Source organism: Eleginops maclovinus, chromosome 23 (genome assembly GCF_036324505.1).
Source record: "Eleginops maclovinus isolate JMC-PN-2008 ecotype Puerto Natales chromosome 23, JC_Emac_rtc_rv5, whole genome shotgun sequence".
Lineage (NCBI taxonomy): Eukaryota > Metazoa > Chordata > Actinopteri > Perciformes > Eleginopidae > Eleginops > Eleginops maclovinus.
Window position 1 is genome coordinate 1478868 of NC_086371.1, and position 17719 is coordinate 1496586.

The 17719-nt window shown below is 42.7% G+C and overlaps 1 protein-coding gene across 1 annotated transcript; it reads left to right on the forward strand.

Annotated features, from left to right (window-relative positions):
• The first annotated feature begins 273 nt into the window (after window positions 1-273).
• On the forward strand, window positions 274-10991 carry g3bp1 (GTPase activating protein (SH3 domain) binding protein 1). The gene is made up of 12 exons (XM_063877309.1): window positions 274-423; window positions 4964-5080; window positions 5184-5265; window positions 6240-6413; window positions 6525-6615; window positions 6996-7089; window positions 7494-7746; window positions 8181-8276; window positions 8385-8505; window positions 8596-8721; window positions 8810-8919; window positions 9874-10991. The coding sequence occupies exons 2-12, from the start codon at window positions 4986-4988 to the stop codon at window positions 10132-10134; spliced, it is 1503 nt and encodes a 500-aa protein (XP_063733379.1). The 5' UTR covers window positions 274-423; window positions 4964-4985; the 3' UTR covers window positions 10135-10991.
• Window positions 10992-17719: the final 6728 nt, after the last annotated feature.

Here is a 17719-nt window from a genome sequence, read left to right on the forward strand (position 1 = left end):
CTGAAAATAAGAGCCTTAACGGTTTGTAAATGACTCTTGAATAATAAAGTATGTGTAAAAAAAATAAAAAGAAAAAAAAAGAAAACCTCAAGAAGAATCGGTGTACGCCAGTCTGTGAAACCATCGCACCTTCCGCCATTACCGTAACGTGATTGGCCTTATTCAGAAAACCAGGTAAAGTCATAACGCTTCAGCATTGGCTAGGATTCAGAATCCCTTCCCTATACAGCTTTTGATTGGTCGATGAGTCACCGGGCTCTGATTTGATTGGTTGGCTGTCTCGCAAAGGGGGCGGGCAGTCAGGTTTGGTTGCGGAGCTGAAACCGGTCACCGAGCACTCCAGCACGTTGTGAAGCCGCTTCTGGTGATTCAAAGAAATCACTTGTTTCTAAAGCCTCCACGTTTTTGAAAATTAACCCACTGGTAAGTCATGCTTTTGGCTAAACTGTCATTCATTTTCGTTTAAAAGTACCGTGTGGTTTTCCTGGTGTTCGGTGGATTATCTTGGTTCGTGGCTCCGTCTACATCCTGGTTGAGGACATGATTAGCAGGGCAATGGCTGATGAATTAAACCTTCTCATTGTGTTGATCGCTTTGAATTAAACAACGGATGAGAAAGTAGTGGTGAATATGGTGCAATATCAGGTTATAGCCATCGCCATCACTGCAAGGTCTCACTTTGGTGTTCCATGAAATACCCACCGCCCTTGTATTACAGTAGCCGTCTTCTAGCTCTCAATTCAGTCGTGACTCCCCTCCCTCCTTTCATGCCTTTTTTTTTAACCGTCTCGCCCTTCAATTTTTCCTCCATGATAACTAAGATAAGATTCAACTTCCCTTCATAATCAGCCCCTTGTCGGTTACATTTTCCCCATCTATCTGGTTAAATTATCTCTACGGGAATGGAAAGTGGGGCAGATTCCCGGCCAGGACACGTGTTGGGGCTCCAGATCATAGCCGGTTTCTGCCCTACTTTTCGGGCTCTATTCTCAACCAGCTGTCCCGGTTTTAGCTCGGTATTGAGCCTGCCGATGTGCCATTTTAGCCCACGTTTATATCTGGAAATGCTCTACCATTGGAAGAACCACATGCCCGGTGCTGAGTGTGTGTGAAGGCCGGTGAAAGGCACCGTCTCTTCGGACACGGCGTGGCCTTTGTCTGCATGCCATGCTTTACACTTTTTTCCCCCCCAACACAAGCAGCTTTCTGATGTGCCTGCTGCTATGCCCTTATATGCACTTCATATCTCCAAATACACTTGGATCCATTCTAGCTAAAGCCATTGGTGTAAAGTAACTAAGTACTTTTACTCAAGTACTGTACTTCAGTAACATTTGGAGGTACTTGTACTTTAGTATTTCCATTTCATGGTACTTCTGCTCCTCTAAAATTTACTCCAGTACATGTGCATGTATACTTTAATAGTTGGACACTTTATTTGAATTAGGGATTTATTATTGTGCAAATTGTAATGATGGTAAATATAATCCCTTAAATCAGACTGTAGTTCACCTGCAGTAAATCCAGCAGCTACCCTGCAGTATACAAAGCCATTCAAACTAGCTGCACCTTTACCAGCTCTGAGAACACTTTAATGATCAATCATTATAAAACATATCAGAGATATTATTCTGAAATGGACCAATCAGACAATGACTACTTTTACTGTCGCTACTTTAAGTACATTTAGAGGAGAGTACTTTCTACTTTCACTGGAGGAACATTTAGAATACTTTCACTGTGACAGAGTATTCCTACACTCTGGTACTTCTACTTTACTCAAGTACAAGATCTGAGTACTTCTACTTTACTCAAGTACAAGATCTGAGTACTTCTACTCTACTCAAGTACAAGACCTGAGTACTTCTACTTTACTCAAGTACAAGATCTGAGTACTTCTACTTTACTCAAGTACAAGATCTGAGTACTTCTACTTTTACTCAAGTACAAGACCTGAGTACTTCTACTTTACTCAAGTACAAGATCTGAGTACTTCTACTTTACTCAAGTACAAGATCTGAGTACTTCTACTTTACTCAAGTACAAGATCTGAGTACTTCTACTTTACTCAAGTACAAGATCTGAGTACTTCTACTCTACTCAAGTACAAGACCTGAGTACTTCTACTTTACTCAAGTACAAGATCTGAGTACTTCTACTTTACTCAAGTACAAGATCTGAGTACTTCTACTCTACTCAAGTACAAGACCTGAGTACTTCTACTTTACTCAAGTACAAGATCTGAGTACTTCTACTTTACTCAAGTACAAGATCTGAGTACTTCTACTTTACTCAAGTACAAGATCTGAGTACTTCTACTTTACTCAAGTACAAGACCTGAGTACTTCTACTTTACTCAAGAACAAGATCTGAGTACTTCTACTTTACTCAAGTACAAGATCTGAGTACTTCTACTTTACTCAAGTACAAGACCTGAGTACTTCTACTTTACTCAAGTACAAGACCTGAGTACTTCTACTTTACTCAAGTACAAGGCCTGAGTACTTCTACTTTACTCAAGTACAAGACCTGAGTACTTCTACTTTACTCAAGTACAAGACCCGAGTACTTCTACTTTACTCAAGTACAAGACCCGAGTACTTCTACTTTACTCAAGTACAAGACCCGAGTACTTCTACTTTAACTCAAGTACAAGATCGGAGTACTCGTCCCACCTCTGGCTAAAGCCCCCCCCCCCCCCTGATGTTAGCAGCTAACATTAGACATGAGGCTCCTTCAGGTCGCCTCTCCAAACAGTGATTGGCTTATCCTGATGGATCAGTTAGTGTGTGTGTGTGTTTTTGTGTGTGAGCCAGCACAACAGATGGTCCTGTGTGTGGACAGGTGTGGCACACGGTCCATTAATGATGATCATGCAAGTGTTGGCATGTTTAAGCTTCCTTACTGCTGATCATGTGACCCTAATGCCACTGTTTGACCCGATTATTTACACTGCAGAGTTTAAAAAGCAAGGCTCGTTATACTCTATAACATAAAGACATCTATTGGTGTCTAGTTTTAGAATAAATGATGGGAAATCCATTGCAACCGTCCAAAAATGGTGCTTTTATTTTGAAATCCGCATCAATCTGAGTCCGATATCTCCTCCAAGCGTTCCTAAAATGTACAAACCGTAATTGAGTTGCCATCTTGTTGCATGAATGGCATCTGAAGTCGTCTCAAATGGATCAAAAGCTCCTGAATTAAATCGTGTCGTCTTTGTGATATCTGCCAATATCCTGTCATCAAAATTTTAATATCCTCTCACGGGGAAACTTGTGACTCTCACCGTAGGATCTATGTTGCTCAACCCGTTAGTGTTTGTGTAAAATAGATCCAGACTACATGACTGTTTTTCACAGCTTCAGTTTCAATTCAACACAGGGCTCATTTCATCCGGCGAGCCTGACGAGCATGTGCAAATATTCTTAAAGGTGCCTGCTTGTATTTAATCCCAACATGCGGTCAAAGGTAGGATGAAATCAGAGTGTAAATCAGTGTAACCCTCTGATCTCTGATCTGCCATCACAGATTAATCAGTGTAAACATGGAGGAGAAATCAGAGATGGGAACACAATGTCCTGTGTGTCCGGTTTCTGCATCGTTTATGTGCCCGTCATTAATAACACTAACCTCGACTGGGAATTTAAGACTGGGCGATGATAATATCTGATATAGACTTTGAATGGAGTCGTGCTGTGTATCGTGCTGCACAATTGCATCTTCTATTGATTAAAAAACACACAAATCTCAACAAATGGGAATTAATCTGTTGAATTTGAGACTGGATCCTCATTTCTTTTACCTCTAATCCTTCACTGCCATGTTCATTTTGCAGTAATTATTAAGAACATACTCATTAGTTCCAGTATTTCATTCACAAAGGAGCATAGAAATATAGGTGTAACCTTGATTGTGTTTTATATTGACTAGTTCTCTCTTGATTTGCTAAATTGTGCTATATATTAAGTTTTCAAGTCTCCTGTGTTGGGATTTTGATTCTGTTGCTCAGCTTTAATAATGGAAGAGGATTAAAAGCTGGATTTAAAGGTAAAACCCCAAAACTAAAACAATATTTAGCTTATTTCAGTTGATATTTCAGGTCTTAAAGTTCCTAACGTCTACAAAAAACATCCATTTATGTGCATGTTTGATTACGTGTGCTTTCTTAAAGAGAGTCAGGTTACTTTGAGATAAGACGGTGGAGGAATGCACCCTGTTGCAGATTTCTATCTATGAAAACAAACGGATCGTATCTGGGTTTGTTCTCCAGGCCCGGGCCCTCCAGATGGGACAGTACATGCTCTTTACAGACCGTACCCTCCTCATGCCGTCCAGAAATATGAATGAAAAAGTAGAGCTGTGTATCAGAGGTCGTGTTTACCTAACCCTGATTCACACTCCTAACCGGGCGTGGGATTGGCTCTGACCTCTGTCCAATAGGACGGGTGATTCATCATCAGATGGATTTACATTTTCAGAAGTGTTCTGGCTGCTGGGAGATGCAGACTGGTGCATGTGGGATATAGTGAGGGAATGAGTCCTTAAACTGGGGAATGGGTTTGAGTCTAAGCATTTTCTGGAGGTCAATGGTGTTTTGAATGTGTTTTTGGTAGATTTTAAAGTAAGGCGGCTGCTAACAAGAGTCTAAATGAGACGGTTAAACATCACACCCAGCGTTAGCCTCCTTTAGCTTAGCGCTGGTGAGGTGAAGTCATGTAACCGTGCTGTAGTTCCTTTATAGCCCAACATTAGCCTCCTTTAGCTTAGCGGTGGTGAGGTGAAGTCATGTGACCGCGCTGTAGTTCCTTTATAGCCCAACGTTAGCCTCCTTTAGCTTAGCGGTGGTGGCGTGAAGTCATGTGACCGTGCTGTAGTTCCTTTATAGCCTAATGTTAGTTCTGGTGATTGCATTTTTTGGGGGCATAATTTAATGTAACCCTCCTCCTCTTCCTCCTTGCAGAGATTTCCAGTTGACCAAAGAAATGGTGATGGAGAAGCCAAGTGCCCAGCTGGTCGGGCGAGAGTTTGTCCGACAGTATTACACACTCCTGAACCAGGCCCCCGACTACCTGCACAGGTGAGACCAAGTTTCAGAGTTTGCTGTTCTTTTTACGTTACCCTAATACACATCGGAGCCCCTCCCCCTCCTGAAGCTAATGAACCGTCCTGTCTCTGCTCAGGTTTTATGGGAAGAACTCGTCCTACGTGCACGGCGGCCTGGACAACAACGGCAAACCGGTGGAGGCCGTTTATGGACAATCTGTAAGTGGCTTCATCCAGCGGCTCTTAAAACAGTTTTTATACCGAGAGGCTCTCTGCACTTCACTCCCACACAGCGCTGAGAGGAGAGCGGTTTCCTGGAGCCTCTTTTGTCTGGATACGACATGTTGTCAGTCTCCTCTTGTCTCTGTTTATAAGAGCGATTTAAAGCAGGCAGTGAGTCCAACAGAGACATGAAGCTCCTGGTATTATTTATTTGCAGTTTCCTTCAACCTAGGTAGTTTCCTTGCTCATATTCGAGTCTTCTCTTCTTAAATGAGACATATAATGAGTAGTGAGGGTATAAACTGAAGCAATCTAGAACAATATAGCATGAGGCACTAACGTCACTTAGGACGAAATTAAGCCCCGCCCACTTCCCAGTGAAGATCCTGCATCAGAGCGAAGTGGAAAATAATAGTGTCTTAAAGCTGCTGAGTCATATACTGCACCTCAAATAAATCCAGAGCTCTGGTGTCTTTACTTCCTCTCCAGAAAAAAGGAGAGTAAAGAAACTAAAGCGCTGCGCCACAGATATACATCTTGTGATTTTAAAAAGGTATTACATTTACATAGAAGTTAATCAGAACTGTCCGTCAGAATACCTGGGAGACCAACCCAGTGTAAAACCCACCGTCAGCACGAGCAGCTGAGCATCATTTAGCAAATAACAGAAATATAAATATTGTAAGGCAGCATGAAGCAGGTCTAAGTCTGCACTGCTGCTGAATTTAGAGGCTATAAAAAGTACTTTATTTGTTGCAAAAAGCCGAGCAGCACATTTTCTTTACAGGCTTTATTAGATCTCTCTGATTATATTCTAGAGCACTTTCAAAAAACACATAAAGATCTGAAAGGTATTAAATGTGTCTAAATCTAATCACAGTAAACATCGGAGACTGGAAACTGAGACACTTCCCTCCTGGTTGGAAATCTCTTCATTGATTCCCTCCCCCTCCCTCTCCTCTCTCCTGCAGGAGATCCATAAGCGGGTGATGGCTCTGAGTTTCCGCGACTGTCACACTAAGATCCGACACGTGGACGCCCACGCCACGCTGAACGAGGGCGTGGTGGTGCAGGTGATGGGCGAGCTGTCCAACAACATGCAGCCCATGAGGAAGTTCATGCAGACCTTCGTGCTGGCACCGGAGGTCAGTGGTCCTGTTTACAGTCAGGGTTTAGCATCTTTAGGTTCTGATAAATGTGAATTTCAAAGTGTTTTCTTGCAGCAAACGTTGATAGAGTTGTGTTTGTTCCTGCAGGGGACTGTTGCCAACAAATTCTACGTCCACAACGACGTGTTCCGTTACCAAGACGAGGTGTTTGGAGACTCCGACTCTGAGCCTCCAGAAGGTGAGAGAACATCCCTCTCTCTTAACAGGTTTCTCTTCCCTGCTGCCTTTTTTTTAAAGATGCTATCCTTTCGCTCCTATCGTTATTGGGCTAAACATTTAAAGGCTGTATTGTTTTATGCACAGTAGCTGCAGTACAGGCTCCTCCAACAATGCAACGTGACCTTTGAGCAAGTAATGCAACCTCTCAATGTTTAATATCTGGGAATATTAGGGGGACAAAGAGAGATGCCCAACGTGGGATCAGATAGTGTTCAAAGGTTAGACCATATGTAGCATCATGAAGTGTTGCATTGTGGGACTTTTGGGATAGATTTTGGTAATTCTTCACTAGGAAATGTTTGTGCTTTTACTCCAATAAAGTTGTGTTTGTGTTTCCAGAGTCTGAGGATGAGGTGGAGGAGATCGAGGAGAGGATCCCCTCCCCCGACATCGCTCAGGAGGACTCGGCTCCGTTCTACGACCCGACGCCCTGGTGAGGATCATAAGACTTTTGTTCCAGAAGCTTTTACTTACTTCCTTTCTCCTGAACCTCAGTGAGAAACATCCTGGGGTGAAGGTGGATTGATCAGGAGCTAGGAAAAGATGAGAGGAGGAGGGTACTGAGTCTGCTGTGAGGGAACTACAGTTATCTGTAGAGAGGACTCCAATACCCACATGCAGATACTTCCCCCTGTACTCTTCTGCTGTCTGCTGCAGGCTTTACAGTGAAACGTATATATTCTGCAGAAGGCTGGAATTGGAATAACATAACGCTCCAGTGTTTCCTAAGCTAAAGGAAGCATTGAAGCTCCTTTCCTAACGCTATGGAATTCCCAATCCCCATCCAGAACCAGCAGCTGCGAGTCTAACAGTCTGGTATGTTTTATGTCCTTCCAGTTCAGAGCCGACAGCCCCCGGAGACGAAGAGGAGGCGGCAGCAGCGAGTCCAGAACCCGAGCCGGAGGTGGAGAAGGAGGTCGAGGTGGCGGCGGCTGTGGAGCTGAAGCCGGACACGACGCTGGAGACGCAAACCGACACAAACACATCCGACGACCAGACAGAGAAAAGCCCCGCCGCCGCTGCCCCCCCCATCGCTGAACCCGTCGCCGCCCCCGCAGAACCAACGCCCGCCGCTCCAGAAGAAAACAGGGTAGGTCACATACTCCACGTCACCACCGCTAAGCTAAAGGAGGCTAATGTTGGGCTATAAAGGAACTACAGCACGGTCACATGACTTCACGTCTCCACCGCTAAGCTAAAGGCGGCTAATGTTGGGCTATAAAGGAACTACAGCACGGTCACATGACTTCACGTCTCCACCGCTAAGCTAAAGGAGGCTAATGTTGGGCTATAAAGGAACTACAGCACGGTCACATGACTTCACGTCTCCACCGCTAAGCTAAAGGCGGCTAATGTTGGGCTATAAAGGAACTACAGCACGGTCACATGACTTCACGTCTCCACCGCTAAGCTAAAGGCGGCTAATGTTGGGCTATCGGACTGCAGATCTAAAGCAGGTGTTAGGATGTGTCTCCTCTGTTGTCCACAGGACTAAATGTCTCTCTCTTTGTCTCCCTGGAACAGTTCTCCTGGGCCTCCGTCACCAGTAAGAACCTCCCCCCCAGTGGTGCCGTCCCAGTCTCGGGGATCCCTCACGTCGTCAAAGCCCCCACAGCACCGGTACGTCTCCTAAAATATCACGTAGTAATCTCTCCGCCACATTTGAGAGGTTAATGTAGTAGAGGAGCTTCTCTTTGAGTCTCTGACAAAATGTGTGTTCTGTTTCAGGCCCGAGCGGAGGTGAAGTCAGAGACTCAGACAGCAGCAACGAGACCACAGAGAGACCAGAGGCCCAACAGAGAACAGAGACCAGGAGGACCCCCACCTGTACACAGAGGACCCAGACCAGGTACACACACACTTCATTAACAATGTGTAGTGTAAATGTGTGTAGTTATTCTATATCTTCTCATACTTTGTACCTCCATTCTGGTTTCAGTTCGGGAAGGAGAGCAGGGAGAGACGGAGAGTCGCCGGGTGGTCCGGTACCCCGACGCCCAGCAGCTGTTTGTGGGGAACGTCCCTCACGACGTGGACAAGACGGAGCTGAAGGAGTTCTTTGAGCGTAAGTCGGATATCAAGACGCTCGAATAAAACACATTTAATGTTGTTAAGGTGTTTTAATTAAGATGTCCCCCCCCCTCCGTCTACAGAATACGGTACAGTCCTGGAGCTGAGGATCAACAGCGGAGGGAAGCTCCCAAACTTTGGTTTCGTGGTGTTCGACGACTCTGAGCCCGTGCAGAAGATCCTCAGCAACCGGGTGAGGAAACTCACCCAGCCTCTCCTCTGACGCTGCGTGACTCATTGTTAGACCTCTTAGTGAAACGCCCAGCGCTGCTCTGTGCAGACTGCTTGGTAATCGTTGTGCTCCTCTGTTTTTATATTGAGTTTAAAACTGACTTCACCGATGGGACTGTGGAGGATGTTAGGAGAAAGGAAACTTAATTTTTTATACAAAGGCTGCAACTTTCCACCATCCAAGCATTTGACTAATAACATAAGCTGTGATAAACGGGCAGAGGGAAATGCATCTGTTATCAAATCAGAATCGTTAGTTTTTCTCAGCGGAGCAGAGTGATTATTTTACTGTTTGATTAAATATATTATAGAGGCTGCTGAGAAGCACAGTTCATCCTGTCTGACTGTTTAAGTGAAGACCCGATGTTGTCAGGGCTCACACACACTGTTTTATGAACATATTTCACCTGCTGAATTAAAACGTCAGACTTTAGAAACAAGCGACGATTTGGGAAAAATTTGAACGTTTTTTTGTTTGATTTTTGTTCAGAAATTGTTTTGAGAAAGACGTTCTTGGAAATTTAAGGTTGAAATATGAAAATAGGTTAGATTTTTGGGGGAAAATGTAGATTCTTATAGATCTAATTTGAAACACTGGACAGAAATGTTCAAAATGAGTCGAGCGGGCCACATGAAGTAAATGAAGATCCCATGAAGCAGATTCAGACAGTAGGCGTATAGATTCACTCTCAAAGTATCAGCCAGCAGAACAGAACAGCTGACAGGAGAGAAACCTCTGATCCACTCTGGATTATGAGAAGTAGTCTGGTTTTTTGGGGGGGAGGAGATTAAGAACTCGCCTTCAAGAACGATATTCTTTTAAATGTTGAGTAAATGAAATGAGAGGATGTTCTGTCTGTTCCACCATCAGAATAATCGACGTGGTTTTAACCTTTTATTTTTGTCTCTTCCGCAGCCCATAATGTTCCGAGGCAGCGTGCGGCTGAACGTGGAGGAGAAGAAAACCCGATCGGCTCGGGAGGGCGACCGGCGGGACGTCAGGCCCCGCGGCCCAGGGGGTCCCGGCGGCCCCAGGGAGCGAATCGGAGGCGGCGGCGGTGGAGGAGGAGGTCCCCGAGGCCCCCCCACCCGCGGCGGCATGGCACAGAAACCCAGCTTCGGCTCCGGGCGGGGCGCCGGGCCCAGCGAGGGTCGCTACCCCACCCAACGTCAATGAGGGCCCCCCCAAACCTGAGTTAGATTACTGTCTGGATTCAACTGAGCAGCAGGAAGCAATTGGACTGAAAGCTAAAATATAACTTTACATCGTAGGAGCAAAACGTAGTCATTTTAGGGTCCACACACACACACACACACACACACACACACACACACACACACACCCCGGTTCTTCCTCCTGAGTGTGAAGGGGTTTCTGAGTAACTGATCAGGTTTGGTTGAGAGCTCTCCACATCTGTCCCCCCTGAAGACAGCTTCCTCACCCTCCTCTTCCTCTTTCTCACCCGCTGCTCTTTGTTTCCCGCTGAGGAATCCAGAATGTCACCCCCCCTCTTCCTCCTCTTCTTTTTGTACCCCTCTCTCCTCCTCCTCCTCCTCCTCCACCAACACATGTATTATCTGGACTTTTTTTTGTCTTTTTTTTGTTTTTCATTGCTGAACTTGAATTTATTAAAGAAACAAACACGCAAACACACGAGAAAAAGGGTAAATACTACTTGAATTGGGGATTAAAAAACCCAGAGGTTAGGTTTTTTTCGCGTTCTCTCTCCCTGTTTCTTAAAGGAACGTGTACTTTACTGCTTGGGCAATCCTGTGTATTGCTGCCACCGTTGTACCTGGCGATGGATCTGTCTTATCTTTTTATTCTATCAGGTCAAGAGCTGAACTGTCGTGGTTTTTATTTGAGTAATGTTGGCTTGTAACATGTGGACGCATCCGAGCGCCGAGCATGTTTCAAATCATGTATCAAATCCTGTCAGGCTTCTTTACCGATGCACTTCATTCGTCATCACGTTTAAAACGAGCTCACCTGCCGATGAGAGAACTAAATTAAAAGTGATTTACTGTTTTAAACCTGTGGTCCGTTTCATGATGTGTTCACTGTCTGCTCCGAGAATCAGAATCCCTTTATTCGCCCCACAGAGGGGAACATTTGATACAGCTGGTAAAAGAGCAAAACATGGCTTGGTATGAATGAGGCATGCGCACATATTAAAGTAGACCTAACAAAATACACATCAGCTCTGGAAATATAGCAGCCAGTTGTAAAGCTGGCAATGCTTTGACTTGGTGAAAGAATCAGCTGATTTTAGTAAGAGTGGGAATAAAACTCAATCTGGTTTTTGGCTTTACACATTAAGCTTTACAGTAATCAGAAAGTGCATGGGTTTCTAAAAAGTAGCTCCAAGTCGGAATTTAGAGAAAATCGAAATTTGGAAAAATAACTGAAGTTTTGATAAAAGTTAAAATGTGGACATTTTGAAAAAGATCAACATTTGGTAAAAACAGTCAGCAACTGGGAAAATAAGTGAGAATTCTTAATTTACCAAAAAACAAATCCACATTTTGAGGAAACTGTTTTTATTTAGTAAATGTTGGAATTGAAGATCAACATTTGGTAAAGGCACAATCTGATTTTTTTAATTTAGTTTAACGTTTTTGGGGAAATGTGTATTTTGATGAAATTGTCAGAACATTGAGATTATAAAAATGAGTCAAAAGTTTGAAAAGTCCAAATTTTGGGGGGAAAAGTCAGAATCTTACTGTCTGAATTGTAGAGTAGCATACAGTGGAAATACAAGTAAAGAGAGTTCCTCATAAGTGCACTTACTTACAGTACTCGTGTAAATCTACTCAGCTACTTTCCACCCTGGTATTCAGCAGCTGTTCTCTAACTGATGCTGACCTTTGACCTCGACCTGCAGAAAAGAGACTGACCCTCCCTGGAGAATCGATGCATTACCAGAAGAGTCAAACTTCTTCAGTAAATCTCAGAGGAAGCTGAAATGTGAGGGTGAGGTCGCCCTGCGTTCAGGAGCAGAAGTCCTTTTACTCATCAGACATGACTCACACCTGTCCTGCGATGAGGTCATGCTGCTTCTGTCATGCGTGTAAGTGCAGGAAAACCCCACATGAGTTATTCTGCAAAGAGCCTTCAGAAAGAAACAGGATGCTTTATTTCATTTTGCTTTTTGAAGAGGATTTGAAGCAGCAGCTAGAAATCCAGGCAGTGTTTTGTTTTTATATTCAATATCTTGTATTTGACCAACCTGCAGCTCCTAATCTCTGTGTCTGTCTGCTGTTTGATCTGAGGCGGTGTGCAGCGGGTGTACCTGAGCGCTTTCATATATAAAGAGTTATTTGATTCAGTGTCATACAGATAACGAAGTATCGATTCCCTGTGATTGAAGCGAGCCGCCTTTTTCATTTCTTATTAACTGAACTCTGAGTTCATTTAAGGTCTGTAGTGATGTCTGATATCAGCTCTCACATCAAGCAGGTGTGTGTGTGTGTGTGTGTGTGTGTGTGTGTGTGTGTGTGTGTGTGTGTGTGTGTGTGTGTGTGTGTGTGTGTGTGTGTGTGTCAGCATGTCTCAGGATTTAATTTCCTCTCCGCTGACTTCTGTTGAACTCATGATGAACTGAAGCGAGTGTGTGGAGCCTGGAGCTTTCTGAAGGTGTGTGTGTGTGTGTGTGTGGAGTACACTTCATGTGAGAGCTCACAAACATAAATACTGTATCTATTAATAAACACACACAACAGTTTCAGAGCTGTATTAAAGACACACGGCTCGTTATCTGGATCCTGAAACCCAACGAGGATCCAGATTACAGATTTATGGAACCAGATATCTTTGTCGTGGAAAGATTAAAATGCACTGTGAGTTTATTTTAAGGCACTGCCATCAGTTTTCTGCCAGAAGAAGACTCCATGTGGACACTGGTCCCTCACCGGCCTCATTAATGCTGTGGGGTTTGAACCGGTGACCTCTGAGTCTCTGTGGCCGTGCTGTGTGATGGATCAGTATGCAGGGAGAGGGCCGCCCTCCTGCTGTGAACACACACACTCTATCAGTGTTTGTGGCTTCCAGCATGTTCTGGTCCAGCTGGCAGCAAGACCCGTGAGCACACACACACACACACACACACACACACCCTTTTGTACGGTACTGATGCCATTCCCTACTTACTAACCTTATCACATCAAGCACAGATCTGGATTAATGATGGTAAATATAATCTCCCTTAAATCAGACTGTAGTTCACCTGCAGTAAATCCAGCAGCTACCCTGCAGTATACAAAGCCATTCAAACTAGCTGCACCTTTACCAGCTCTGAGAACACTTTAATGATCAATCATTATAAAACATATCAGAGATATTATTCTGAAATGGACCAATCAGACAATGACTACTTTTACTGTCGCTACTTTAAGTACATTTAGAGGAGAGTACTTTCTACTTTCACTGGAGGAACATTTAGAATACTTTCACTGTGACAGAGTATTCCTACACTCTGGAACTTCTACTTTACTCAAGAACAAGACCTGAGTACTTCTACTTTACTCAAGAACAAGATCTGAGTACTTCTACTTTACTCAAGAACAAGACCTGAGTACTTCTACTTTACTCAAGTACAAGATCTGAGTACTTCTACTTTAATCAAGTACAAGACCTGAGTACTTCTACTTTACTCAAGTACAAGACCTGAGTACTTCTACTTTACTCAAGTACAAGACCTGAGTACTTCTACTTTACTCAAGTACAAGACCTGAGTACTTCTACTTTACTCAAGTACAAGATCTGAGTACTTCTACTTTACTCAAGTACAAGATCTGAGTACTTCTACTTTACTCAAGTACAAGATCTGAGTACTTCTACTTTACTCAAGTACAAGACCTGAGTACTTCTACTTTACTCAAGAACAAGACCTGAGTACTTCTACTTTACTCAAGTACAAGACCTGAGTACTTCTACTTTACTCAAGTACAAGACCTGAGTACTTCTACTTTACTCAAGTACAAGATCTGAGTACTTCTACTTTACTCAAGTACAAGATCTGAGTACTTCTACTTTACTCAAGTACAAGATCTGAGTACTTCTACTTTACTCAAGTACAAGACCTGAGTACTTCTACTTTACTCAAGAACAAGACCTGAGTACTTCTACTTTACTCAAGTACAAGATCTGAGTACTTCTACTTTACTCAAGTACAAGATCTGAGTACTTCTACTTTACTCAAGTACAAGATCTGAGTACTTCTACTTTACTCAAGTACAAGACCTGAGTACTTCTACTTTACTCAAGTACAAGACCTGAGTACTTCTACTTTACTCAAGTACAAGATCTGAGTACTTCTACTTTACTCAAGTACAAGACCTGAGTACTTCTACTTTGCTCAAGTACAAGACCTGAGTACTTCTACTTTACTCAAGTACAAGATCTGAGTACTTCTACTTTACTCAAGTACAAAACCTGAGTACTTCTACTTTACTCAAGTACAAGACCTGAGTACTTCTACTTTACTCAAGTACAAGACCTGAGTACTTCTACTTTGCTCAAGTACAAGACCTGAGTACTTGTACTTTACTCAAGTACAAGATCTGAGTACTTCTACTTTACTCAAGTACAAGACCTGAGTACTTCTACTTTACTCAAGTACAAGACCTGAGTACTTCTACTTTACTCAAGTACAAGATCTGAGTACTTCTACTTTACTCAAGTACAAGATCTGAGTACTTCTACTTTACTCAAGTACCAGATCTGAGTACTTCTACTTTACTCAAGTACAAGATCTGAGTACTTCTACTTTACTCAAGTACCAGATCTGAGTACTTCTACTTTACTCAAGTACAAGATCTGAGTACTTCTACTTTACTCAAGTACCAGATCTGAGTACTTCTACTTTACTCAAGTACAAGATCTGAGTACTTCTACTTTACTCAAGTACAAGATCTGAGTACTTCTACTTTTACTCAAGTACAAGATCTGAGTACTTCTACTTTACTCAAGTACAAGATCTGAGTACTTCTACTTTACTCAAGAACAAGATCTGTGTACTTCTACTTGTACTCAACAAGCTCTGAGTACTTCTACTTTACTCAAGTACAAGATCTGTGTACTTCTACTTTTACTCAACAAGCTCTGAGTACTTCTACTTTTACTCTCAAAAGTATGCAAGTCTCCCTGGAGGTAGTGAACCTGCAGCAGCTGAAGCGATGCATAGCAGCAGTGAGTCTCTTCTGCAGCGGTGGAGGTGACGGCAGGACAGAGACTCAGGAAATGATTCAGTGAGAGAACGTGTGGACAACATATGAACCGTCCGGATCGCACAGCTGTGAAGAAAGGCCGCTGAAACTCAGAGGGATGTCAGTCAATAACGACACCCCCCAGGAAGGATTTATTTGCAACTTTTAATACTTTTCCTTTAATGATTACACAGATCCTTGAGTCGAGTAAGAGAAAGCAGAAGATCCAACTCCAACAACCTTGACAATTTTTCAAAAACAGGTAAAGAGATTTTGTTCAGAAAACCTTTAATTGTTAATAGAATTAGTAGTATGACATATTTCAATAAATATTTAGATATATACAGATACAGCAGAAACGGTACATTCTTTTTTACTCTTCAAATTGCTTCACATTTTTTTGTACAAGCCAAAATATCTGCCATTGTATTTTATATTCATGCAAAATATTGTTTCTCAGATTAATGAAAAATAAAAAGGATTTGCTGAACTTTTCTTCTTCTTATTTTTTTTATATCATCCTTCTTCGATGTGCACTTTTTCGGATTATAAGCATCGTAATGAGCATTTCTGCAAAACCAAAGGGTGCACTTTGTGCCAATACACAATAGAAGCAAGTAAAAGCAAAAATTAAGGCCATTCCAACTTGTGCAAAATAAATAAATATATTAATCATAATAAATGTTTCCTTTAGTTCACAGCAGTTTCAGGAGTTCACTGTATTTCCCCCGTCTCCTTCAGGGCATCGGATTGTACAATACATACAATAAAATACAAGAGAAACCAACCCCCCCCACCCACCCCCCACCCCACCCGGAAACCGAGTCATTAATCTTTGACAAATCAAAACCATGCTACTTTAAAATCCAGTTCAGAACCTAAGGATTTATAAACGTCCGAAAAAAACACATCTTCCATTTGTTCAATGCGTCACATCTCAACGTAATGCAATATAAACCCAGTTTCTATCTGAACCCCCCGTCCCTCCCACCCCCCCCACCCCACTCCCCCAACCCATACAGTATAACAATGATTAATACAATGATGTGAGGCCTATGACAAAGCTCTAAAATGACTATGGTACACACAACACCCACGCCTGAGGAAAGAGGGTATGAATCATGTAGAAATGGCCGTTGAATGGATGCATGATATGCTGATAGGTCCTCGTTTCTCAGTTGCATATTCAACCCCCACATGGCACGAGAAGAAATGTAAGCTCTAGAAAAATGGACAGGACAGTGCTTCTCACTTGTTCCAGATGCAGTGTCTATGGCACAGAGAAACATCAATAATCAGAATCAGAATTAGAGTCGGTGTAGGCCGTGATCAGAGAGGAGGCGACAGGGAAACAAAGGGACTCGAAGTGATGCTGGATTATATCTGAAGAACCAAATGAACTAAATCTATATTCAGTTCTCGACTAGCAGACATTTATTGGGGTGTTTCCAATCTTGTTTGTTTTACTGTTGGTTATTACGGAGCTCTTATAGTCTCAAATGATGCATATTTTTAAAGTTGTACTTTCTTAAAAGTTAGCTTCCGGGAGTGTGTGGGCTTTTGAAGTGCAAATCTGAGGAAATCTGAATGAAGAACACATTTTCTGTCCTTGTAATGATGTGCTATTGTAAATAAGTTCAACACAACATCCTTTTACCTGACTAAAGACCGTGCCTGCTCCTCTTACAGATTGCTACGTTGCATGTACGTACGTTAGCATAAGAGTGGACGTAGCTAGCAAGACAAGTTTAGAATATCCTGAAAAACGTTGGCCTTTTTATTGTTGGGGTTTTTACCTGGTGGTGCTAGCATGAAAAAAGACCACAGTGTAATTTGGATCAACAATGAAATGCTGCCTTAAAGTTGCACACACGTCATATCAAGCTAGCTAAAGCACTCTACGCCGTCTCCCTCTACGTCTTATCTTCAGATGTAAGCCAAAGAGTTGATATCTGGGAGTTTTAGCTACAGATACTGTAATGTTTTAAAGAGTCCACGTTGCTAGCAATAGACGGTCAAGATCATTTTAGCATTTGTTGAAGTTTTATCTGCTAGCATAAAGTAAAGACCACAATGAAATTTGGGGAAAACAAAGAACTGTCCTCTGAAAGTTGCACAAACTTCATATCAAGCTAGCTAAACAGCATGTTAGCTTGCTAGCTTTTCTGACTAGCTAAGTGCTACGCCTATCGAGCTACGCCTTGCTAGGTTGAGTTGATAACTGGGAGTCGAAGCTAAAGAAGATGTAAGGTTTTTATTTGGACTCCTTGAAGCTACATGTAGAGTTAGCTTTGCTTAAAGGAGGGATGCTAATATGCTGTTCGCTATAAATCTGAAAGCTAAAACTCATTCATTTCTAATTTGATCTTTGTCTTAATCTGCTGGTTTACAACCTAAATGCAAGCTGTAACAAATAAAGCATCCTAGGTGATCATGGCCTGTAAAATATGTACTGTATCTGGGAATGAATTACTGAATTAAATGCATAGTTTTTGCAGTGAAGCTATGGCACTTCCACGTTAAAATGAGAACACTTTGCAGTCAGAGCAGAGGGA